Genomic DNA, 26,671 nt, shown 5'->3' on the forward strand with positions numbered 1-26,671 from the left:
TGAACTCCTGAGCTCAAGCGATTCTCCCATCTCAGCTTTCCAAAGTGCTGGGATTACAGGTGTGAGCCACCATGCTGGGCTTGAATTTAAATTTAAATAGCCGCTTATGGCTTATGTCTACCTTATGGGACAGTATAGCTCTAGATCTTGCATTTTTTTTTTTTTTTTGGTTACTTTATGACAAGTGGTTTTCCACATAGAATAACAAAAGGAAGCTTTTTTAAAAGATTATTTTATTTTCATTTATTTTATTTTTAGAGACAAGGTCTCACTCTGTCATCCAGGCTGGAGTGCAGTGGCATGATCATAGCTCATTGTAACCTCCGACTGCTGGGCTTAAGTGATCCTTCCACCTCAGATTCCCAAAGTGCTAGAATTACATATGTGAGCCATAAAATTATTTTAAGTTTTAAAAAAGTGAGTTGATTTGAAGAAAAATGTTAAACTGTAGTACAAGTGCTGTGCTGTGACAACTCGAATGTTTTCTCCTTCAAATGACAGAAGTCCCTATTTATTTATCTATTTATTCATTTATTTTTGAGATGGAGTCTCACTCTGTCACCCAGGCTGGAGTGCAGTGGCGCAATCTTGGCTCACTGCAACCTCCACCTCCTGGGTTCAAGCGATTCTCCTGCCTCAGCCTCCTGAGTAGCTGGGATTATAGATGCACACCACCATGCCCAGTTAATTTTTGTATTTTTAGTACAGACAGAGTTTCACCATGTTGGCCAGGCTGGTCTCGAACTCCTGACCTCAAGTGATCCACCTGCCTTGGCCTCCCAAAGTGCTGGGATTACTGGCGTGAACTACTGTGCCAGGCCAGAGTCCTCATTTAAATGGGCTTGAACAATTAGGAAATGTTCTGTCATGGTATGAGATGCCCAGAGGAGGGCGGCTCCAGGGTTTGTTGATGAGCAGCTCAGTAACGTGACCCGGAACCCAGGGTCTTTCCATCTCTGGTCTGCCTGCCTCAGGGAGGGGGCTCGTCCCCATGGTGTTAGAATGTGGCAAGTGGCATCTGGATGTTCTTTCTGGGCCTTGCTTGTGGCTGTGAGCTCCTGGGCTGAGGCCTCGTCCCGGTTCCTGCAGGAGGGCACTGACAAGCTTGTCTTCCACAGCCACACCGGTGAGAAGCCCTTCCAGTGCATTGCGTGTGGCCGTGCCTTTGCCCAGAAGTCTAATGTTAAGAAACACATGCAGACCCACAAGGTGTGGCCTCCAGGACACAGTGGTGGCACCGTGTCTCGAAACTCTGTGACTGTACAGGTCATGGCCCTGAACCCCAGCAGGCAGGAGAACGAGGAAAACACAGGTGGGTGGAAGTAGGGAACGCCATGCTTCCCACACCTCTCTTCTGCTGCTTCACAGGTTTTATTGCTAGCTGTGTGACCTTGGGCAACCCCCATGACCTCTCTGGGCTTCAATCTACCTTTATCTATAAAATGTGGCATAAAATGAAAGGAAGAATGACAAACCTGTGTGGCGTTACTGTAATACTGTACCCATGGCAGACATCACTATTCAATCACCTACCCATTTTTTGCTGAGCTTGGATCTCACCTCAGAATCTTTTTTTTTTTAACTTATGAATTATTTCTGGAATTTCCCATTTAATATTTTCAGACCATGGTTGACTTTGGGTAATTGAAATCATGGAAAGCAAAACTGCAAGTAAGGGGAGACTACTATAAAATAAAAATTTATGAGCCCATACTGTTAAAATAAATGAATGAATAAATAAATAGGGGATAAAAGAAAGCCCTTTCTTTTTTTTTATTTTATTTTTACTCTAAGTTCTGGAATACATGTGCTGAACGTGCAGGTTCGTTACATAGGTATACGTGTGCCATGGTGGTTTGCTGCACATATCAACCCATCATCTAGGTTTTAGGCCCCGCATGCATTAGGTATTTGTCCTAATGCTCTCCCTCCCCTTGTCCCCAGCCCCCCGACAGGCCCTGGTGTGTGATGTTCCCCTCCCTGTGTCCATGTGTTCTCATCGTTCAACTCCCACCTATTAGTGAGAACATAACGGTGTTTGGTTTTCTGTTCCTGTGTTAGCTTGCTGAGAATGATGGTTTCCAGCTTTATCCATGACCCTGCAAAGGACATGAACTCATTATTCTTTATGGCTGCATAGTATTTTATGGTATATATGTGCCACATTTAAAGAAAGCCCTTTCTTATAGTAAAATGTGAACTGATAAAAGGAGAAATGATGATTAAATTAGAAAATAACTATTTGACAGCCACCATAATAATACAGTCACATGTTATGTAAGGATGTTTCCATGAGTAACAGATGGCATATGTGACAGTGGTCCCATAAGATTATAATGGAGCTGGAAAATTTCTGTCATCTAGTGACATTGTTGCCATTGTAAAATCATGGCACACTGCATTACCTTTTCTATGTTTAAGTTATGTTTATTTTTAAAATTTTAGATTTAGGGGGTACATGTGCTTGTTTGTTACATGGGTATTAGATGTATAATGGTGGTGGCTAGGCTTCTAGTGTACCCATCACCCAAATACCAGACAGTGTATCAACAGGTAGTTTTTCTTTTTTTTTTTTTTCTTTTTTTGAGACAGAGTCTCACCCTGCCACCCAAGCTGGAGTGCAGTACTGCTATCAGCTCACTGCAACCTCTGCCTTCCAGGCTCAAGTGATCCTCTTGCCTTAGCCTCTCGAGTAGCTGGGAATACAAGTGCCCTTTACCACACCTGGCTAATTTTCGTGTTTTTAGTAGAGACAGGGCTTCACCATGTTGGCCAGGCTGGTCTCGAACTCCTGACCTCAAGTGATCCATCCACCTTGGCCTCCCAAAGTGCTGAGATTATGGACGTGAGCCATCATGCCTGGCTAACAGGTGGTTTTTCAACCCTTGCCTTCCCTCACCATCCCTGCTCAGAATCTCTTTTCTATATGTTGCTCCAGGCAGTCACTGTAGTTGATCAGAAGTTGAAAGCTATTTGACCTACATGGTTAGTTGGTCTCCAAAGCTCTTTATACATGTGGGATTCTCATCATTTGTCCCTGAGCTAATGCTCCTATCCCTGGTATTGATTTAGTTTCTTTCTTGCATGAGGACTGAGAACTTACTAGGTTTAGAGGCAGTGCTGCCCAACAGAAATATAGTATGAACAACATATGTAATTTAAAATGTTCAGCCAGGCATGGTGGCTCATGTCTGTAATCCCAGCACTTTGGGAGGCTGAGGTGAGAGGATCTGTTGAGCTCAGGTCAGCCTGGGCAATATGGTAAAACCCTGTTTCTATTTTTTTTTTTTTTTTTTTTTGAGAGGGAGTCTCACTCTGTCACCCAGTCTGGAGTGCAGTGGAGCCATCTCAGCTCACTGCAAGCTCCGCCTCCCGGGTTCACACCGTTCTCCTGCCTCAGCCTCCCGAGTAGCTGGGACTACAGGCGCCTGCCACCATGCCCGGCTAATTTTTTTTGTATTTTTAGTAGAGACAGGGTTTCACCGTGTTAGCCAGGATGGTCTTGATCTCCTGACCTCGTGATCCGCCCGCCTCGGCCTCCCAAAGTGCTGGGATTATAGGCGTGAGCCACCGCACCTGGCCCCCATCTCTATTTAAACAAAAATGTATAAGTTCTGTCTTTAGTGGCAAAAATAATCTTAAATAAATAAATGAAATAAAATTTTCTAGTAGCTACATTAAAAACAATTTTTAAAAATGTCAAATTAATTTTAATTATATGTCTTATTTAACCATGTATGTGTGTGTATATATATATGTGTATATATATGTGTATGTGTGTGTGTATATACATATATATATATATATTTTTTTTTTTTTTTTTGAGATGGAGTCTTGCTCTGTTGCCCAGGCTGGAGTGCAGTGGTGCGATCTTGGCTCAATGCAACCTCCACCTCCTGGTATTTAACCCAATATATTAACATTATTATTTTAACATATAATATAAAGATTAAATATACTTTATATTCTTTTTTTACTAAATGTTTGAAATCCAGCAGATATATACACTTATAGCACATCTGGATATGGACTGGACACTTTCTTTCTGTTTTTTGTTTTGTTTTGTTTTGTTTTTTAGTTAGGGTCTCATTCTGTCACCTCAGACTGGAGTGTAGTGGTGCAATCATAACTCACTGTAGCCTCGAACTCCCGGACTCAAATGATCCTCCCTCCTCAGCCTCCTAAGTAGCTGGTACGGGGGTGCACCACTGCACCTGGCTAATTGTTAAAATGTTTTTTTTTTTGTAGAGACAGGGTCTTGCTTTGTTGCCCAGGCTGGTCTCAAACTCCTGAGCTCAAGTGATCCTCTCACCTCGGCCTCCCAAAGTGCTGGAATTATAGGTGTGAGCCATCATGCCTGGTGCCACATTTCAAGTTCTCAGTAGCCACGTGTGGCTCAGGACCACTTTATTGGATAGTATAAGGCCAGAGTCTAAGCCATTCCCATGTAGCCCCAAGGGTGAGCAATGCCAGTCACGTGCTAGGTAATGAAGGGAGTGTTTTGCTGGGAAAGCAATGTGTGGCCACTTTTATCTGACCTTCCTTCAGGCTTCCTGTTGGAACTAGCCCTACTGTGTGCCTTCTGAGTTCTTGTGAACTCCTTTTTTTTTTTTTCTTTAAAAAAAATTTTCTTTTGAGACAAGATCTTGCTCTGTCACCCAGGCTGGAGTGCAATGGCATGATGGTGGCTCCCTGCAACCTCAACCTCCTGGGCTCAAAGTGATCCTCCCACCTCAGCTTCCTGGGTAGGTGGGACCACCGGCACATGCAACCATGCCCAGCTAATTTTGTTTATTTTTTGTAGAGATGGCATCTCATTATGTTGCTGAGGCTGGTCTTGAACTCCTGGGTTCAAGGGATCCTCCTTCCTCGGCCTCCTAAAGTGCTGGGATTATAGGAATGAGCCACCACATGGCCCTAAAGAATAAATCATTTCTTCCATTTCTTTTGAAACTCCTTTAGTGCCTAGCACCAAAGGTTTAACCATTTAGCAAACATTTATAGAGGCCTACTATATGCCAGGCCACTGGGCCTGCAGGGATGAGGCCAGAGGCCCCTGATGTCAAGGAAAGTGAGGGAAGGATGATGAAACAGGTGATTACAATTTTTGTTTGTTTGTTTGTTTGTTTGAAATGGAGTCTCACTCTTGTCGCCCAGGCTGGAGTGCAGTGGTGCAATATTGGCTCACTGCAACCTCCACCTTCCGGGTTCAAGCAATTCTCCTGCCTCAGACTCCCAAGTAGCTGGGATTACAGGTGTGTGCCACCATGCCCAGATAATTTTTTTTTATTTTTAGTAGAGATGGGGTTTCACCATGTTGGCCTGGCTGGTCTCGAACTCCTGAACTCAGGTGATCCGCCTGCCTTGGCCTCCCAAAGTGCTGGGATTACAGGCATGAGCCACCGCACCTGGCTGATGATTACAATTATTATTATTATTTTTTGAGACAGAATCTCACTCTGTCACCCAAGCTGGAGTGCAGTGGCACAATCTCTGCTCACTGCAGCCTCCGCCTCCCAGGTTCCAGTGATTCTCCTGCCTCAGCCTCCTGTGTAGCTGGGATTACAGGCACCCTCCACCACGCCTGGCTAATTTTTGTATTGTTAGTAGAGACAGGCTTTCACCATGTTGGGAAGGCTGATCTCAAACTTCTGACCTCAAGTGATCCATCTGCCTTGACCTCCCAAAGTGCTGGGATTACAGGTGTGAGCCATCGCACCCGGCCAGATGATTACAATTAGAAGAGGGGACTGGGGAGGCATTAGGAGTACAACTAGGATGGTGTTTAGAATTTTTAACAGCCGTGGAGAGGTCTACAGTGTCTGAGGGGAAGGCCAGAGAGGGGAGGCTTGAGGCAGCAGCTGTTTCTCACTCAGAAAGGAAGCATTTCTGTATTTGAGCCTGGGAATGGCCGTACCAGTGCACAGCAGTTGAGTGTGAGTGCAGCACCTTAAGCACAGAGTCCGACCCAAAGTGAGTAGCAGGTGCTGGGTGAACACAGAGGAGCACAGAGTAGGGGTTCTGTGCGTCCTTCCTGAATGGGCTGGCTCCTTGTCCTGATTTCCCTGGCTTTCTCCATAGGGTTGGGCCAGCCCCTGCCGGGTGTGCCTCAGCCCCAGGCCTTGTCCACAGCTGGTGAGGAAGAGGGGGACAAGCCGGAGCCCAAGCAGGTGGTCCTCATCGACAGCTCCTACCTGTGCCAATTCTGCCCCAGCAAATTCAGCACCTACTTCCAGCTCAAGTCTCACATGACCCAGCATAAGAATGAGCAGGTAGGTGGGTGGTGGCAGTGGGGGCCCACACCACACCAGTCGAGACCTTTCACTGGTGCTAGGGTCTTGAATGCTACCTAGAAAGGGGTAGGAACCAGTGAGTCAGACCTTCCACGGCTCTATTCCCCCCGGGTTAGATTCTGAGCAGGGGATTGATGAAGTAAGGTTACCCTTGGGGCAAATCACAGAAAACTTTGACTCACCTCCAGACCTGAGACAGCTGACTCCACCCAGCGTAAGGACCCTGTGTCTTTCCAGCTCTGGTCTCTGTCATCTCAGGGTGTGGCCTTGACCTCTCCTGATGGCTCACCTTGTACTCCTGTCCTGGGATGGTGATCACTTTTTTTTTTTTTTTGAGACGGTTTTACTCTTCCGCCCAGGCTGGAGTGCAGTGGTGCGATCTCAGCTCACTGCAACCTCCACCTCCATGTTGGCTAGGCTGGTCTCGAACTCCTGACCTCAAGTGATCCGCCCGCTTGGCCTCCCAAAGTGCTAGGATTATAGGCATGAGCCACTGCGTTTGGCCAGTGGTCACTCTTTCTAGGCACCAATCCAGACCCACTGTTACCTGTGAGCCAAAAGGGGTTATCTCTTCTGTATCTTTTATAGGAGCAAGAAAGCTTTTCCTAGAAGCACTTTGTAGATCTCTTTTTGGTGAAACCCAGTACATGTGCTCTATCATTTGAGAATGCATTATTATGCTACAAATGATAGAAAACTGGCTTCATAGGATTTTATTTCTCTCACATCAAAGAAATTCAAAGAAGAAATCCCTAAGTAGGCAGCGTTGGGCTTATATAGAGCAGGTCAGATATGTCACCATAGACTCAGGCTTCTAGCTGTCTGATCTGCCATGTTTAGCTTATGGGCTTCATCCTCAAGGTTGCAGGATGGCTGCTATGTCTCCATCCGTCACATGTGTATTCCAGTCAAGATAAACAGAAGGCAGAGGGAATTTCTCCTGGGAAGCTTTTGCCTTTGTGTTCTGGAAGTGATGCTGTCCTCAAAGACTACTGACTGTATATCGTTGGCTAGAAAGGAGTCACATGGCTGACACTAGATGCGAGGGAACCAGGATCAAGTGTTTTTTTTTTTTTTCCCCCGAGGCAGAGTCTCACTCTGTTGCCCAGGCTGGAGTGCAATGGCACGATCTCGGCTCACTGCAACCTCCGCCTCCCACGTTCAAGGGATTCTTCTGCCTCAGCCTCCCGAGTAGCTGGGATTACAGGTGCCCCCCACCACACCCAGCTAATTTTTGTATTTTTAGTAGAGACGGGGTTTCACCATGTTGGCCAGGCTGGTCCCGAATTCCTTACCTGAAGTGATCCACCCACCTTGGCCTCCCAGAGTGTTGGGATTACAGGTGTGAGCCACCGCGCCCAGCCCGTGTTTTTGTTTTTTTTTTAGACAGGGTCTCACTCTGTCACCCAGGCTGGAGTGCAGTGGCTTCATCTCAGCTCACTGTAACTGCTGCCTCCTGGGTTCAAGGGATTCTCCTGCCTCAGCCTCTTGAGTAGCTGGGATTACATGCATGCACCACTACACCTGGCTAATTTTTGTGCTTTTAGTAGAGATGGGGTTTCACCATGTTGGCCAGGCTGGTCTCGAACTCCTGGGCTCAACTGATCTGCCTGCCTTGGCCTCCCAGCATGTTAGGATTACAGGCATGAGCCACCGCGCCCGGCGTGGATCAAGTGTTGTAACTAGGTATGTTGCTATTCTGAGCAAATCAGGGTTCACTTTGTTAGGTAGAAGGAGTGCATATTGTGTAGGCAACCAGGACTTACGTACTATTTAACAAAGTATGATTTTCGAGATGTTAAAAACATACTTCTCATACAAATGAGGCCTGAAAGTGAGTCAGAATTTTACTTAACTCATTAGTGAGGAAACCCAAAGGAAGACAAAGCCTGTTCAACAGAGGCCACGGATAGCTATGCCTAATAACTGTCAATGAAAAAAAGAGATACTGAAGTCAGATTGTCAAATTACATACAAATCTGGTTAATGTCCCACAAGACAACAAAACCTGTGACCTTTGGGGTTATCTTCTCTACCTGACAAAATTCAATTACGTTGGATTAGTTTTTTACAAATTAACAAATTAACATTTAACTGTAGAGTCCTAATCAATGGAAAGTAGTCAGAAGTAGCCACATCCTGTAGAGAGTGCGATGACTGTGGGCCGGCCATAGGCAGGCTCCTTAGACAGCAGTTCTCAAAGTCCCAGGCCAGCAGCACCAGCATCCCCTGAGGATTCCTCGTTAGTGATGCACATATTCAGACCCGCTAAGTCAGATTTCTCAGGGCCAGGGAGGGGGTGGAGGGGTGGTGGTTGGTGGGGGCAGTGGGAGGGGTGGCGGGGGAACAGCCCTCAGCAACCTGTAATTCTGAGGCCTGCTCCAGTTTGAGAGCTGCTATTCCAGTATGACATTGAAAGGGTATACACTATCATCTTTTCACTGTATTGCCAGGTCTTGAATAATTTTTCTAAATATACCTATGCCACACAGAGCCTGAGGGAAGGGTAATAGGGCCATCATGACTGGCTGAGAGGAGGGAACCCTCTAATCAAGTAAAACAAGGGGGCTGGGCACAGTGGCTCATGCCTGTAATCCCACCACTTTGGGAGGCCAAGGCGGGTGGAGCACTTGAGGTCAAGAGTTCGAGACCAGCCTGGCCAACATGGTGAAACCCCGTCTCTACTAAAAATACAAAAATTAGCCGGGCATGGTGGTGCGCGCCTGTAATCCCAGCTACTGGGGAGGCTGAGGCAGGAGAATCGCTTGAACCTGGGAAGTGGAGGTTGCAGTGAGCCAAGATTGCACCACTGCACTCCAGCCTGGGCGACAGAGTGCGACTCTGTCTCAAAAATGAATGAATGAATGAATGAATGAATAAAAACCCTGGGATCCAGTAGCAGCAGGGGGGCAGAGGGAGCAGTGGTCAGATCATCTACCAGCAGTGTCCAAGGCCAATGCCACAGGGCAGGGGCTGCAGTGGAGGAAGTTCTCCTGCCTCCTGTCACCTGCCCAGTGTCTTCCCTCAAGGTGTACAAGTGTGTGGTCAAAAGCTGTGCCCAGACGTTCCCAAAGCTCGACACATTTCTGGAGCACATCAAGAGCCACCAGGAGGAGCTGAGCTACCGCTGCCACCTCTGCGGCAAGGACTTCCCCTCGCTGTACGACCTGGGCGTGCACCAGTACTCCCACAGCCTCCTGCCACAGCACAGCCCCAAGAAGGACAACGCCGTCTACAAGTAAGTGCCTCCCGCTTCCTTCTCCCTGGGTGGACGGGTGGGTGGGCAGGGAGCCCAGGGCCTGTGGCCTTGGTGGTTCTGACTGCTCAGGACCAGTGAGATATTTGAAAGGAGAAACTGAGGCTCCTGGCTGGGGTCCAGCCTGGCAGAGTGGGTTCTGGGCTTTGGCACTGGTGGAAGAAAGGATGCTGGCTCTCCTTATTCTTATGTCTTGGCAGACATTTTTCCCAAAAAAAATCCTTAAAAAGAGGAACCTGTATCTCCTGGTTCATAGTGGGAAAAGGTTTGAGCATTTTATTTGAAACTAAACAATTATGACAGTATTATTTTGTCTCATAATCTACAAAATTTAGCTTACAGTCAAAGAGGTACACCAGTTCTTAACAATGAAAAAAGAATGGGCAGGGTATGGTGGCCCACATCTGTAACCCCAGTACTTTGGGAGGCCAAGGCAGAAGGAGGCCAGGAGTTTGAGACCAGCCTGGCAACATAATGAGACCCCATCTCTACAAAATAAAATACATTTTAAAATGAACAGTTGGCCAGGTGCGGTGGCTCACACCTGTAATCCCAGCACTTTGGGAGGCCGAGGCAGGCGGATCACGAGGTCAGGAGATGGAGACCATCCTGGCTAACATGGTGAAACCCCGTCTCTACTAAAAATACAAAAAAAATTAGCCGGGCGTGGTGGCGGGCGCCTGTAGTCCCAGCTACTCGGGAGGCTGAGGCAGGAGAATGGCGTGAACCCGGGAGGCGGAGCTTTCAGTGAGCCGAGATCGTGCCACTGCACTCCAGCCTGGGCAACAGAGCAACACTCCGTCTCAAAAAAATAAAATAAAATAAAATAAAATGAACAGTAGCATGTTTAAAAGGAAAAATCATAAAAATAATATTCATTTGTTTTATAATCTATAAGATCTAGGTTAAAGTTGAAGCTATATGCTGATTCCTATTTTTATTTTAATTTTTTCTTTGAGATGGGGTTTTGCTCTGTTGCCCAGGTTGGAGTTCGGTGGCACCATCACAGCTCACTGCAGCCTCCCCAGGCTCAGGTTATCCTCCCACCTCAGCCACCTGAGTAGCTGGGACTAAGGCATGTGCCGCCACGCCCAGCTAATTTTTGTATTTTTTGTAGAGATGGGGTTTCGTCATGTTGCTCAGGCTGGTCTTGAATTCCTGGACTCAAGTGATCCTCCCACCTTAGCCTCCCAAAATGCTAGGATTACAGGCGTGAGCCACTGTGCCCAGCCTATATGATGATTCTTAGAATGAACAAGGAATGGATCAGGTATGGTATGGATTTTATTGGGGTAATTTATTCTGATAATCATTTATATCACTTCAGTCTTCCATTGTGGTCATGAAGAGGGTCCCTTGGCAGAAATGACGAAAGGCTTCCTCAGTTTTGCAACATGCTTTTTATCCTTAGATCTTCACGTTAAAGCAGGGCACAGTGGCTCACACCTGTAATCCTAGCATTTGGGGAGGCTGAGGTGGGAGGATGGCTTGCGCCCAGGATTTTGAAACCAGTCTGGGCAACATAGCAAGACCTTGTCTCAAAAAAAATAGAAAAATTAGCCAGGTGTGGTGGCATGCACCTGTAGTCCCAGCTACTCAGGAGGCTGAGATGGGAGGATTGCTTGAGCCCAGGAGGTTAAGGCTGCTGTGAGCCATCATCGTGCCACTGCACTCAGCCTGGGCGACAGAGACGCTTGTCTTAAAAAAAAAAAGATCTTCACGTCACTCTCTTTGGAGCTATTGACTTCTGATCATCCTTGTTGAGTTTCTCTGCCTCAGTTGTTTTCTGGTCTGTTTGCCGGGTCCTCCTTTGTTGATGGTGTTATTTGCAGATGTACAACATCACTTGGATGATGTCGTGAAATCCCCCACCTGCAGTCATTTTGCTGTGCATTTGCCTACATCATCTGGGAGCACCTGCCTCACAAAGCCCATGGGGGTAGATAGTAGCAAAAGGCCAGGAGTGGTGTTTGTGTGGGGCCTCCTTCCAGTTCATTAGCAAATATTTTCCCATTACAATGGTTTTTGCTTCTCTGTACAAACTTGTACCTGCAGAGATTTGGTGTTTCTGTTAATGAGGCCCCTATAACTCCTGGGTGAAGCTTCTGGGGTTCAGAGATAAGTAAATACCTTGAGCTTAAAATGCATGGGCTGCTCAGGGTGACAGGTGTGTAAACAAATGCACCGTATCACTTGATAAAATGCTATCATATATGTTTATAAGGTATAGAGATACCACAGGGGAAGCAGGCTAGAGAAGCTGTCCCAAGAACAGTGACATCTCAACTGGGTTTTGAAGGATGAATAGGAGTTTGCCAGGTAGACAATGGATGGAGTGTGTTCCCAGCAGGAGGAACCACATCTTTAAAATACAATAGCAAGTGATGTATTAATAGAATGACTGTTATGTAGAGTGGAAGCGGGAGGGAGATGTTTAGATGGGGCCTATGGGAAAAAGTGGGGCCAAGGCATGAAGGGCCACATAGAAATCACAAGAGCTCTGAGAAGTTGGCAGAGGAACTAGAACTCAAGAAATGGGGTGTAGGGTAACTTGCCCCCAAGACTCTGGGAAATGGGGCAAGAGAGGCAGGGAAGCCGGGCAAAGCTTTGGCCAGCCAAGGGGCAGAGATTTCTGGCAGTGATGACTTATTCCCATTTGCACTCGATAAATTTTCTTTGGCTCTTGCCCTTCTGATGTGTGGATTATCTGTGAGATCCTGTGGCTGTATGACTCTGGAGTGAGATGCCAAGTAAAGGGAAGGAAGCACCTGCTCTGTGCCAAGCTTTGCCTTTAGTGACATGAATCCCTGCAGTCCTGGGAGGTAGGTGGTATTCTCCCCATTTTGAAGATGAAGACGCTGAGGTTCAAAGAGAAGTGACCTGCCCACCAGAGTAACAACATCAGCAGAGTTTAGATTCGAACCCTAGTGTGAGATCTTGGAAGCCTCACAGCCCTGGTCTTGGAGTTTGCAGGTTGAAGGTTGAGCCCGATGCTGATGACCCTGTGCAGTCCCCTTGCAGGGTCATAGTGCCAGTGGCCTTTTGTAGACATTGGAGCTGTTGTCCTATCCCAAAAGTAAGGCGCAATGAGCCAGGCCCCCATTTGGATGGCCTGAAGGTGGAATGGTGTCATGGGTAATGATAAGGGTTCTGGAGCCATTGGCCTGTGCTTAAATCCTGTCTTGACTGCAAATCCAGGGAATGACCTTGGGCAAGGTATTCAGCCACTCTGAGCCTCGGTTTTCTCCTCTGTGAAATGGGGATCACAGTAGTGCCTGCCCTATTGGATTATTTATAAGGATGAAGTAAGACAAGGCTGAGGCTCTTAGACATGGTACCTGGAACATAGTAGGTACTCAATAAATGTTATTGCTACAATTATTATTATTTGTGTTATTTAAGTAGACGTTTGGCTGCATGCAGTAGAGACCTCAAATAACAGTGGCTTATACACCATGAGAGTTGATTCTGTCTCATAGTGACATTTGAGTGGCTGTGGTGGCTTCTTCATATCTTTAGAGGTCTAAGCCCTGTCATTCTGGTTTCTGTTCCCTGTCAGCCACATTGCCTTGGCCTGCCTATGTGTACTTTCCCCAAACCTCTCAAATGACTTTTAGTCATGCCACTATATCTTTACTATATGTTTAGTATTTTCTTTTAAAAAGTAAGATTTGGCTGGGTGCAGTGGCTCACTCTTGTAATCCCAGCACTTTGGGAGGCCGAGGAGGGCAGATCATTTGAGGTCAGGAGTTTGAGACCAGCCTGGCCAACATGGTGAAACCCTGTCTCTACTTAAAAAAAAAAAAAAAAAAAAAAAAAAAAAAATACAAAAATTAGCTGGGTGTGGTGGCACACTCCTGTAGTCCCAGCCACTCCGGAGCCTGAGGCAGGAGAATCACTCGAACTCGGGAGGTGGAGGTGGCAGTGAGCCAAGATCGTGCCACTGCACTCCAGCCTGGGTGACAGAGAGAGAGAGAGACTCCGTCTCAAAAAAGAAAAATAAGAAAAATAAGATTTATTGATTTTTTCCCCCCAATTGCAAAAGTCAATGTTCAATGCAGAGAAAACAATTTTGTAAAAACCTACACAAAAACAAAAAACCAAAACTGTCACCCAGAGATCGCCACTGCACTATTAACCTCTTGGTGGATATCCTTTGGTATATATGTGTAATAAATATGTTTACAGATATGGATACAGATCACAGACTATATTTGAGTCAGGTGATCCCAAATACAGTCACTGAATTTGGTGAAAATTCATCACACTGTCTTCCTGTAGCGCAATGTCCAACAAACAGACTGATTTAATGGGATCACTGTACATGTGGTTTTATCACTTAAAACTTTTTCACTTAAAACAGTAATATAGCTGGGCACGGTGGCTTATGCCTGTAATCCTAGCACTGTGGGAGGCCGAGGCAGGCAGATCACTTGAGGCCAGGAGTTCAAAACCAGCCTGAGCAACATGGTGAAACCTTGCCTGTACAAAAAATACAAAAATTAGCCAGGCATGGTGGCATGTGCCTGTAGTCCCAGTTACTTGGGAGGCTGAGCTGGAATTCTTGAGTCCAGGAGTTCAAGGCTGCAGTGAGCCGTGATCATGCCACTGCACTCATGAGACCCTGTCTTGGGGAAAAACAAAAACATCAGTAATATGGACATCTTTGCATTTCAGCAACAATAGACCTGCCTCATTCTTTAAACAGCTACTTAGTATTCCATTGTGCATGGATGTACTGTGATTTACTTATGTCATCTCCCATTGTTGGTTAGTGAGGTTATTTTCAGTTTGTCATTAGTATAACAATTATACAGGGAACAACTTTGGAAGTACATCTTTGCTCTTTTGTAAGTTCCTAGAAGTGATTTTGCAGGTCAGAGTTCAAAGGGTTTTTTTTTTTCTGAGACAGAGTCTCGCTCTGTCGTCCAGGTTGGAGTGCAATGGTGGGATCTCAGCTCACTACAACCTTCGCCTCCCAGGTTCAAGCGATTCTCCTGCCTCAGCCTTTCTAGTAGCTGGGACTACAAGGCGCCTGCCACCATGCCCTGCTAATTTTTTGTATTTTTAGTAGAGACAGGGTTTTACTGTGTTAGCCAGGATGGTCTCCATTTCCTGACCTCGTGATTCGCCCGCCTTGGCCTCCCAAAGTGCTAGGATTACAGGCGTGAGCCACCGTGCCCGGCCTTTTTTTTTTTTAAAGATTAATTATCTACTTCAAAAACTAATTATAAATACAGTGCAATATTTTAAAACTATCACAGGGCATAGAGTGAATAGGAATTCTCCATCCACTATGACCCACTTCCCCATATCACGGGCAATCATTTTCAAAAAGTGTTCTTTTTAAACCTTTTATTTTGTCATAATTTTATTATTGATTGATTGATTTTTGAGACAGGTTCTTGCTCTGTCACCCAGGCTGGAGTACAGTGGCACAATCATGGCTCGCTGTAGCCTTGACCTCCCTGGCTCAAACAATCCGTCCCCCTCAGCCTCCTGAGTAGCTGGGACTACAGATGTGTGCCAACACTGCCAGCTAATTTGGTATTTTTTGTAGAGACAGGATCTTGCTATATTGCCCAGGCTGGCCTAGAACTCCAAGGCTCAAGCAATCCACCCTCCTCAGCCTCCCAAAGTAGTAGGATTACAGGCGTGAGCCACCATGCCTGGCCTTCAATATATGTGTTTTAAAGCTTTCCTTTGTTTCATGAATTTAACTTATGTATTTATTTTAATTTTAATATAATTAATTAATTTTTTGTTTAGAGACAGGGTCTCAACTCTGTCACCAAGGCTGGAATGCAGTGGTATGATCATGGCTCACTGCAGCCTTGACCCTTGACCTCCCCAGGCTCAGGTGATTCTCCCACCTCAGCCTTCTGGGTAGCTGGGGCTACAAGCGTGCACCACCATGCCCATCTAATTTTTTTTTTTTTAATTTTTTGTAGAAACAGGGTTTTGCCATGTTGCTCAGGCTTGTCTCAAACTCCTGGGCTCAAGTGATCCTCCTGCCTTGGCCTCCCAAAGTGCTGGGATTACAGGCATGAGCCACTGCACCTGGCCTTTTTTTTTTTTTTTGAGACAGGGTCTCACTCTGTTACCCAGGCTAGAGCGCAGTGGCATGATCACAGCTCACTGCAGCCTTCGCCTCCTGGGCTCAAACAATCCTCCAGCTCAGCCTTCTGAGTAGCTGGGACCACAGGTATGTGCCACCAGGCCCGGCTAATTTTTTATTTTTTATAAAGATGGAATTTTACCATGTTGACCAGACTGGTCTGGAACTCCTGAGCTCAAGCAATCCACCTGCCTTGTTCTCCCAAAGGTCTGGGATTATAGGCGTGAGCCACACACCTGGACAGTTTTGATTTTTTTAGAGACAGAGTCTCACTGTGTTGTCCAGGCTAGAGTGCATCAGCTATTCACAGGTGTGGTCGCCTTGTCTTCGCCTCCCCAGTAGCTAGGACTACAGGCAGGCACCATCACTCCTGGCTAAATTTGTTTGTTTGTTTGTTTGTAGAGACAGGGTCTTACTGTGTTGCCCAGGCTGGTCTTGAACTCTTGGCCTCAAGTGATCCTCCTGCCTGGCCCTCCCAAAGTGCTCGGATTACAGGCGTGAGCCATCACACCTGGCCTGTATTTCCTAAAAACAAGGATAACCTCTTCCTAAGCACAGTATACTATAGTTACCAAAATCAGGAAGTTGGGCTTTGTGCGGTGGCTCATGCCTGTAATCCCAGCACTTTGGGAGGCTGAGGTGGACAGATTGCTTGAGCCCAGAAGTTTGAGACCAACCTGGACTACGTGGCAAAACCCCGTCTTTACCAAAAAAAAAAAAAAAAAAAGCTAGGCATGGTAGCATATGCTTGTGGTCTCAGCTGCTCAGGAGGCTGAGGCAGAAGAATTGCTTTAGCCCGGGAGGTACAGGTTGCAGTGAGCTGAGATCACACCACTGCACTCCCACCTGAAGGACAGAATGAGACCCTGTCTCAAAAAAAAAAAAAATTCAGGCCAGGCGCAGTGGCTCACGCCTGTAATCCCAACACTTTGGGAGGCTGAGGTGGGCGGATCACCTGAAGTCAGGAGTTCGAGACCAGCCTGGCCAACATGGCGAAATGCCGTATGTACTAAAAATACAAAAATTAGCTGGGTGTGGTGGCGGGCACCTGTATTCCCAGTTACCTGGGAGGCTGAGGCAGGAGAATCCCTTGAACCTGGGAGACAGAAGTTGCAGTGAACTGAGATCGGGACACTGCACTCCAGCTTGGGTGACATAGCGAGACTCGTCTCAAAAACAAAAAAAAAGAAAAGAAATCAGGAAGTTAATATCAGTACAATTCTGTTATCTAATTACAGAGCTTATTCAGAATTTTCCAATTGTTCCAATAACATGCTTTAGAGAAGAAGAAAAAAAAAGTTTTTTTTGAACCAGAATCACATGTTGAATTCAGTTGTCATGTCTCTTTTGTCTCTCTCGTGTCCTGTAAGCTACAATAGTTCCTCCCTCTGTCTTTGTCTTTCGAGACCTTGATATTTCTGAAGAGTATAGACAGGTTATTCTGTAGAATGTCCTCAGTTCGGGTTTGCCTGATTTTACCCTATGATTAAATTCAGGGCATGCACTTTTGTCAGGAATGTCACAACAAATACTGTGTCCTCCTCCATGTGTCATATCAGGAGGCATGTGATGTTGATTTGCTCCATTACTGGTGATGTTACCTTGGATGACTTAATTCAGGTGCTGTTTCTGGCAGGAGATTTTAATTTTCCTGGCTATTGGTAAACAATCTCCGACACAAACCTATGTCTCCCCCAAACCCAGCCCCTGAAGCCTGTGAGATTCTGTCCTCTCCCATCTCACCAGCTAGTTAAGTCTCTGCCCTCCTGGTACCTCTGCTCCCACTCCACCTTCCCTTTCCTGCTGCCTGGAGGCATTTAGTATGTGGTTTCTTTCTTTTTCTTTTCTTTTTTTATTTTCTTTGAGACAGTCTCTCTCTGTCACCCAGGCTGAAGTGCAGTGGCATGATCTTGGCTCACCACAACCTCTGGCCTCCTGGATTCAAGTGATTCTTGTGTCTCAGCCTCCCAAGTAGCTGGGATTACAGATGTGAGCCACCACACCTGGCTAATTTTTGTATTTTTAGTAGAGACGGCATTTCTCCATGTTGGCCAGGTTGGTCTCGAACTCCTGACCTTAAGTGAACCGCCCACCTTGGCCTCCCAAAGTGCTGGGATTACAGGCATGAGCCACCGCGCCTGGCTAGTGTGTGGTTTCAGAGTGCGCCTGGCTAGTGTGTAGTTTCAGAGTGCAGTCTGTGGGGCTCCCCTGGGCCCTTCGCAGGTGCAGCCTGCCTGGGGTTTCCCACAGGCAGTACTCTACACAGCCTGCCTTTTTGTTTTTGGTTTGAATTGTTCACCTACCTGTGACATTCCTCACTGATAACTCATTGTAAATAGGTCAATATGCTGGCAAATGTTTTCTTTTTTCTTTTCTTTTTTTGTCTGATAATACCCTTTCTTCCTTAGCTGGCACATGTTTTCATGATGGGGAGATGGTGGTGTCTTTTCTCCCTTCAGAGTGGTTGGTGGCCTGAGACGGCTGTTGTGAGGACATGTTTATGAGCTGTTTGGCACAGTTGTGTTTTTTGACTCCGTGTTAGGCCGTTCTTGCACTGCTATAAAGAAATATCTGAGACTGGGTAATTTATAAGAAAAGAGGTTTATTTGACTCACGGTTCAGCAGGCTGTACAGGAAGCATAGTGTCTGAGCTAGCAGATCTGCCTCTGGAGAGGCCTCAGGAGGCTTTTACTCATGGCAGGAGGAGAAGGGGGAGTAGACATGTCACATGGCCAAAGCAGGAGCTAGATAGAGAGGGAGGTGCCATACACTTTTAAACAGCTAGATCTCATGAGAACTCACTCACTATCCTGAGGACTGCACCAAGGGGACTCACCAAGAGGACTGCACCATTCATGAGAAATCCACCCCCATGATCCAATCACCTCCCACCAGAACTCGCCTCCAGCACTGGGGATTATAGTTCAACATGAGATTTAGGTGGGGACACAGATACAAACTATGTCAGACTCTGTGACAATCTCTCTCTTTTTTTTTTTTTTTTTTGAGATGGAGTCTCACTCTGTTGCCCAGGCTGGAGTGCAGTAGTGTGATCTCAGCTCACTGCAACCTGCATCTCCCAGGTTCAAGTGATTCTCCTGCCTCAGCTTCCTGAGTAGCTGGGGTTATAGGCAGGTGCCACTACACCTGGCTAATGTTTGTATTTTTAGTAGAGACAGGGTTTCACCATATTGGCCAGGCTGGTCTTGAATTCCTGACCTCAGGTGATCCGCCCACCTCAGCCTCCCAAAGTGCTGGGATTAAAGGCGTGAGGCCTTTAATCCCTCACATGCACCCACATGCACCCAGCCATGTGACAGTCATAAGAATGAGTGACAGGCAGGTCTGTTTGGGACTCACACCCCATTTTTTGAATGAGGAGGCCCAGCGGGTCAGAAATGGGAAGGCGCTGGGCTTGGATCCCCATCTGTCTGACTCTTTAATGTAACAAGTTCTCACTGGTGCTGGGAGCAGCTTGTGAATGGGCAAGATGTGGTATCTGGAACAGGGACCACTTGCTAGTGGAGGAGACAGATAATAACCAAGTAAGCAAATAATAAATAATTCCAGGTAAGAAGTGGTAAGAAGAAAATAAAACTGAGTGATGTAATAGGGAGTGGCTGAGAGTGCATGGTGGGGGGCAACTTGAGACAGGGTGGCCAGGAGGGCCTCTTTGGGGAGGTGACATTTGAGCTGAGACATGAAGGATGAGAAGGCACTGCCTGGGGAAGACTTGGGGAAGAGTGTTTCAGGGAACAGGAACAGCCATTGCCAAGGCCCTGAGGTGGGAATGAGCCTTGTGTGTTCAAGGTAGGTCAAGGAGGCCAGGGTGGCTGGAGCAGAGTGAGTGAGGTGGAGAGAGGGAGAAGGATGAGGTCTGAGAGGTGGGAGTGGGTCGGACCACAGGGCCTTGTAGGCCAAGGTGGGAGGTGGGTTAAGCAATGGTGTGGCATAGTCTGACTTACTTTTTTTTGTTTGTTTCTTTTTTTGAGACAGAGTCTCACTCTGCCTCCCAGGCTAGAGTGCAGTGGTACGATCTCCACTCACTGCAACCTCCGCCTCCTGGGTTTAAGTGATTCTCCTGCCTCAGTCTCCTGAGTAGCTGGGATTACAGGTCCACGCTACCACGACTGGCTAATTTTTGTATTTTTAGTAGAGAGACGGGGTTTCATCATGTTGGCCAGGCTGGTCTCAAACTCCTGACCTCAGGTAATCCGCCTGCCTCGGCCTCCCAAAGTACTGGGGTTATAGGTATGAGTTACCACACCAGGCTTTTTTTCTTTTTTCTTTTTTAAATAGAGACAGGTTCTCTTTCTGTTACCCAAGCTGGAGTGTAGTGGCATAATCATGGCTCACTGTAACCTCAAAACCCCTGGGCTTAAGCGATCCTCCTGTCTTAGCCTCTTGAGTAGCTGGGAAGCCACCATATCTAGCTAATTTTTAAATTTTTCATAGGGATAGGGGTCTTGCCATGTTGCCCAGGCTGATCTTGAACTCCTGGTCTCAAACAGTCCTCTCACCTTGGCCTCCCAAAGTATTGGGATTGCAGGTGTGAGCCACTGTGCTCAGCCTGAGTTTCATTTTTAAAGGTGCCCCTGGCCACCCTGTGGAGAATGGACTACAGGAGGCAAGGCAGGGTCAGGGTGGCTAGTGAGGAGGCTACTGCACAAGTCCGAGCAAGAGACGATGGCGCTCAGATGAGGACAGGCAGTGGCAATTGAGAAGAGTGGATGGATTTGGAATGAATTAACTGTAGGATGTTGCCTCCTAATGTTGACCTTGGGGTGGCTGGGGGGCTGCTTCCTATGCCTGCTGTGTTTCCTCCCTCACCTCTCCTGCTCCTTCCACTTAGGTGTGTCAAATGTGTCAACAAATACTCCACCCCCGAGGCCCTGGAGCACCACCTGCAGACCGCCACTCACAACTTCCCCTGCCCACACTGCCAGAAGGTGGGTGCCACTGTCCTCTTTTCCGGGGCCCTAGGCTATAATAGGGGAAAGGAGGTGGTGGGGTGGGGTGCACACCTCACCCTTTCCTTCTCCTCTCTCACCATAGGACACGCAGGCAGGGCTCAGGGGCTGCTCCACAGATGACACAGTGTCTCTGCCTGGCCATCTCATCCATCACATTCCAGATGTGGCCATGTTGGGGCTGCTGCTGGAGCCAGGAAGGGTGGGCTGTCCTGGTTCCAGGCCTGGTGTCTCAGCAGCAGCCTCCCAGCTTCCTGATGTAATATTATCCTTATTACAATTGGCTCTTCTTTTTAATTTTTTTTTTTTTTTTTTGAGACAGGGTCTTACCCTGTCACCAGGCTAGTGTGCGGTGGTTTGATCATGGCTCACCGCAGCCTCAACCTCCTGGGCTCAGCCCCCTGAGTAGCTGGGACTATAGGCAAGTGCCACCATGCCCAGCTAATTTTTGTATTTTTATAGAGACGGGGTTTCACCATGTTGCCCAGGCTGTTCTCAAACTCCTGGGCTTAAGGGACCTGTCCACCTTGACCTCCCAAAGTGCTGGGATTACACGCATGAGCCACTGTACCCAGCGTAAATTTTTTGTAGAGATGGGGCTCACTATGTTACCCAGGCTGGTCTCAAACTCTGGCAAGTGATCCTCCCACCTCAGACTCCCAGAGTGCTGGGATTACAGGTATGAGCCACCGTGCCCATCCTGGACTCTTCTTTTCAGTGACTCTGGAAGCCTCACTAAAGCCTGTTCCTAATAACATCAAACATCCAGGAAGTGTTCCAATTTCTAGTTGTCTCAAAGCTTCATCATTTTGTAAAGTTTATTTGAATCAGGTCCATAGATTGCAATTGATTGACATAACAAAAGCCTCTATTAATCTACAGGTCCCCCCCGCCCCACCGCCCCCCACCACTGCTCCCTTTTTCTCTTTCCTCTGAATTTATTTGTTGAAGAAACTGGGCCATTTGGTTCAGCGGTGTTCCTCGCAGTCTGGATTTTGCTGATTACGTCTCCCTGGTGTGTTTAACTTGCTTCTTCACTCTACTCATTTTCTTACAACCATACGTGGCAGATTTTCCAGGACAGCCCTGGTTTCACTTTGGCCTCATTCTAGATGTTTCTAATTATCTAGCCTAATTTTAAGCTTTAGAAGTTGTGGTCCAAGTAAAAGATACCATGAATTGAGCAAGAACCACATGCCAGATGCTGTTCTGAGCATTTCACCAGAATTAACTAGAAGATAGGTGTACTATTACTATCCCCCTTTACAGGTGGGGAAACCAAGGCAGAAAGGTCACCTAGCTAGGAAATGATGGGGCCAATAAGCAGTGGGGCAGCTGGGTCTGTGCCCCTGACCAACACTCTACCAAAATGAATGAATGTGTGAATACATGCCCTTCCTTTGCCTGGATTGGAAAGAGATTTTCACTTCTGTGTTTTCTGGCTTTAAAAAAATTACCTTTCGTACAAAAATCAGCTGGGTGTGATGGTGGGCGCCTGTAATCCCAGCACTTTGGGAGGCTGAGGCGGGTGGATCACCTGAGGTCAGGAGTTAGAGACCAGCCTAACCAACATGGAGACACCCCGTCTCTACTAAAAATAAAAATTAGCCGGGAGTGGTGGCAGGCACCTGTAATCCCAGCTACTCGGGAGGCTGAGGCAGGAGAATCGCTTGAACCCGGGAGGCAGAGGTTGCAGTGAGCCGAGATCGCACCGTTGCACTGCAGCCTGGGCAACAAGAGCGAAACTGCATCTCAAATAAAATAAAATAAAATAAAATAAAAGTAAAAAATTACCTTTCCATTGATTTCTTTAAATTTGCTCATTTTCCATTAATTCTTTTACTTGTCAGTCATTTGACCCAGGCTCTGTGCTGGGGAATGAAAGCCCCTCTCTGCCCACTTGGAGCTCCTGTGTAAGCAAAGGGCTGTCATTCAGTGGGTTAAATGCTGACTTAAAAGTGTGGGTGGACATTCAAAGGCAGAATTGGCTTTGCCGGGCACAGCACCAGGGAGCTAGGGAAGGCTTGACAGGAGCAGTGACACCCGAGTTGGGTCTTGAAGGATGTGTAAGAGTTTGTCAGTAAAGAGAGAAAGGCCCTCTGGGTGGGAAGAACATCCGGGCAAAAGCTCAGGGCAGACATGTTTTGTCCGGGCTTGTGGGGAGCCATGAAGTTCTAAGGGCTGAGTCTGACATTCTGGGTCCTGGCCCCTTGTAGCCAGAAAGGAAGGTGTCTCTATAGGGGCTGGAAACGAGGGACCTTTGAGTTCAGAAGATGGCCAGGGGAGGGGGGCCCAGTGAGTCAGATCTGAAGGCCCCTCTTCTGTCCCAGGTGTTTCCTTGTGAACGCTACCTGCGGCGTCATCTGCCCACCCACAGCAGCGGGGGCAGGTTCAAGTGCCAGGTGTGCAAGAAGTTCTTCCGGCGGGAGCATTACCTCAAACTGCACGCTCACATCCACTCAGGTAGGTACCCTGCCCCCGAGAACTCCAGCCCAGCCCCTCCCCTCCCCCTCCCCCTCTCCTCATCCCTTTCTCTCTCTTCCCATCCCCATCTGGCTCTCCCTGTCTCCCTTAGCCCCTTTTCCCTCCGCTTCCCCATCTCCCTCCCCATCTCACTCAGCCCCTCCCCTCATCTCTCTCAGCCCCTCCCCTCATCTCTCTCAGCCCCCGTCTCCCTCCTCCTCCCCATCTCCCTCCTCCTCCCCATCTCCCTCCAGCACCCTTCTCCCTCCTCTTCCCCATTTCCTTTCCCCTCTCCTTCTCCCTCCTCTTCTCCCTCCCCCCTCCCTCCTCCTCCTCACCTCCCTCCCTCTTCCCATCTCCTTCCCCCTCCCCATCTCCCTCCCTCTCTCCATCTCTCTCCCCCCATCTCCATCACCCTCCCCATCTCCCTCCTCTTCCCCATCTCCCTGCAGCCCCCTTCTCCCTCCTCCTTCCCATCTCCCTCCAGCCTCCCTTCCCCTCCCTCTCCCCATCTCCTTCTAGCCCCCTCCAGCCTCCCTCCCCTGTCCTCTCCCCTCTCCCTCCAGCCCCCTCCCCCTCCCCCTCCTCTCTGTCGCTCTCTGTCTCCCTCCAGCCCTCCTGCCTCTCCCCTTGCTCCTCCTTCCTCTCTCCTTCCTGGCCCCTGACCCACCTGCCTTAATTCATGAACAAGGGATTCCCACCACCGCTAAAGCAGAGAAGAGCCCCTGGAGGTTGTGTGGAAGGGACTTTTTGTTCTTTTTTTTTTTTTTCTTTGAGACAAAGTCTCGCTCTTGTTGCCCAGGCTGGAGTGCAGTGGTAGATCTTGGCTCACTGCAGCCTCTGCCTCCTGGGTTCAAGCGATTCTCCTGCCTCAGCCTCCTGAGTAGCTGGGATTACAGGCTCCCACCACCATGTCCAGCTAGTTTTTTGTATTTTTAGTAGAGACAGGGTTTTGCCATGTTGGCCAGGCTGGTTTCGAACTCCTGACCTCAGATGATCCTCCTGCCTCGGCCTCCCAAAGTGCTGGGATGACAGGCATAAGGCACTGCACCCGGCCTGTGTGAGGGACTCTTGACTCTGCCCCCTGTGGTGGGGACACTGCTCTCACTGTAAGTTCCCATTCAAACCTGAACAAAACGCCATCTCCTTGGTTCCCCAGTTGAAACACACTGACATTTTCTTTTCTATTAATCTTTAGATTTTTTTATTAGTTAAATTTTTAAATTGTTTTTTAATTGAAAAGGATCTAAAGGTTGAGAAAACCTGAGGGAAAATCCTTGACAGGACAAAAGCCTATATAAAAAAATAAACTCCCTCTCACTTCAGATGGACAATCCAATGTTTTTCCTTTTTTTTTCTTTCCTACGACCTATGGTAAAAAATACATTTCATATTGCAACCCAGGAAGCACGCATAGGATGTATTGCAACAAAAGTTTTACAAAACAGTGTTTTCTATTTTGTCCTTTTCAATTTTAGTTTTTTTATTTTTTATTTTTATTTTGAGACAGGGTCTCACTCCATCACCCAGGCTGGAGTGCAATGGTGTGATCTCACTACAACCTCCGCCTCCCAGGTTCAAGCCATTCTCGTGCCTCAGCCTCCCGAGTAGCTGGGATTACAGGCACTCACCACATGCCTGGCTAATTTCTGTATTTTCACTAGAGACGGGGTTTCACCATGTTGGCCAAGATGGTCTCAAACTCCTGGCCTCAGGTTATCCACCCACCTTGGCCTCTCAAAGTGCTGGGATTACAGATGCGAGCCACCACGCCCAGCCTATTTTTAATTCTTAAAATAACCACCAACAGGGTGTGACTTGTGGTTTGCAGTTTGCAAAATACTCCTAATTCTCTTCCCCAAAGGTAACTGTTAGCGGTCTAGTCTGCATTCTTCTAGTTTTATTTTACACATATATAAAACGCTTGCTTACGTTTGCAAAAATGAGCACATACTATAACTTATGTGCCTTTTTTTCTTATCATATACCTTGGCGATGTTCCCCAAGGAATGTGTGCTTACAGTTCCCCTGGAGGCTAAATTCTGTGGGTCCCCCTCCCCCGGGCCCCCCCAAAAAGACGTTACCAACAACACCTTCTTTTTCACATCTGGGTAGTCTTCCTCAATGAATTTTTCATCTTATATTTAGCCAGTTCTCTATGTATGAACCTTTTTTGTTTTTTTGAGACTGAGTGGCACGATCTTGGTTCGCTGCAACCTCCGCCACCTGAGTTCAAGCAATTCTCCTGCCTTAGCCTTCCAAGTAGCTGGGATTACAGGTGTGCACTATCATGCCCAGCTAATTTTTGTATTTTTAGTGGATATGTGGTTTCACCATGTTGGCCAGGCTGGTCTCGAACTCCTGACCTCAAGTGATCCCCCCGCCCCAGCCTCCCAAAGTGCTGGGATTACAGGCATGAGCCATCGCGCCCAGCCTGTGTGTGAACCGTTAAATTACATTTCAGCTATTAGTTTGTACACACAATGCTGTGTGGGTCCCTTGGCAAGCTTTTGGAAATGTATCTGTAGTGTATATTCTTAGGAGTGGAAACGCTAGGTTAAAATGCATGTGTAATACTGAGTTTCAGTTTGGGATGATGAAAAAATTCTGGAGACAGATGATGGTGATGGTTGCATGATGGTGCAAATGTACTTAGTGCCACTGAACTATATACTTAAAAGAAGCTTAAGATGGTCAATTTTCTGTTACGTATATTTCTCCACAATAAAGAAGGGAAAAGAAGTAATGCATTGTAAATTTGATATTACCAAATTGCTCTTTATGGCTTTTAAAAATTATTATTCAAAAGTAATACTCACTGCCAGGCGCGGTGGCTCATGCCTGTAATCTCAGCACTTTGGAAGGTGAAGGTGGGTGGAGCACCTGAGGTCAAGAGTTCAAGACCAGCCTGGCCAACGTGATGAAACCCCGTCTTTACTAAAAATACAAAAATTAGCCGGGTGTGGTGGTACGCACCTGTGATCCCAGCTACTCGGGAGGCTGAGGCAGGAGAATTGCCTGAACCCAGGAGATGGAGGTTTCAGTGAGCCAAGATCGAACCACTGCACTCCAGCCTGGGCGACAGAGCAAGACTCTATCTCAAAAAAACAAAAAAAAACAAAAAACGAAACAAAACAAAACAAAAAACACACACAAATAATACATGGTTATTATAAAAATGGAAGCAATATAGGAGTACATAAAGTAAAATGTTAAATTTCCCCTTCAAGTTGTAGTTGCCACTGACACTTTGGTCTATCCTCTCCCTACACCTCCCCATCTTTCTGCCTGCATCTTCAGTTTATTTACAGAGACACATGGCTAGGGCTTTTTTGGGGTGTGCGGGTTGTATTTTTTCTTTCTTTTTTTTTTGTTGGAGCTTACATATCCAGTAGGGATTATATTTTTTTCTAAGAAAGATGAGATTGTGTTAAGCTGTTCTACTATTTTCTTTCCCCACTAGCAGTAGGTCCAGGAGATCTTTCCAGATCAGGAAACACAGATTGACCTTTTTAATCTTTTTAATGACCACAGAGCATTCTATTGCAGGGACCAGCATTTCCGTATCAAC

At 47.1% G+C, this 26,671-nt stretch overlaps 1 protein-coding gene across 9 annotated transcripts in view; it reads left to right on the forward strand.

Annotated features, from left to right (window-relative positions):
• Nucleotides 1–26,671, forward strand: part of ZNF341 (zinc finger protein 341) — a 60,144-nt gene that overhangs the window by 28,620 nt on the left and 4,853 nt on the right. For 6 of the 9 annotated variants that reach the window (XM_024239129.3, XM_024239130.3, XM_024239131.3 and 3 more), the window contains 5 exons: nucleotides 1,119–1,312; nucleotides 6,082–6,272; nucleotides 9,323–9,531; nucleotides 20,520–20,616; nucleotides 22,968–23,100. In XM_024239129.3, coding sequence (XP_024094897.3) covers nucleotides 1,119–1,312; nucleotides 6,082–6,272; nucleotides 9,323–9,531; nucleotides 20,520–20,616; nucleotides 22,968–23,100 — 824 coding nt within the window. The remainder of the gene's footprint in view (nucleotides 1–1,118; nucleotides 1,313–6,081; nucleotides 6,273–9,322; nucleotides 9,532–20,519; nucleotides 20,617–22,967; nucleotides 23,101–26,671) is intronic. The other 3 variants (XM_063720611.1, XM_063720612.1, XM_063720613.1) reach the window with 1 other exon arrangement.

The sequence above is a fragment of the Pongo abelii genome, chromosome 21, assembly GCF_028885655.2.
Source record: "Pongo abelii isolate AG06213 chromosome 21, NHGRI_mPonAbe1-v2.0_pri, whole genome shotgun sequence".
NCBI classification, from domain to species: Eukaryota; Metazoa; Chordata; class Mammalia; order Primates; family Hominidae; genus Pongo; species Pongo abelii.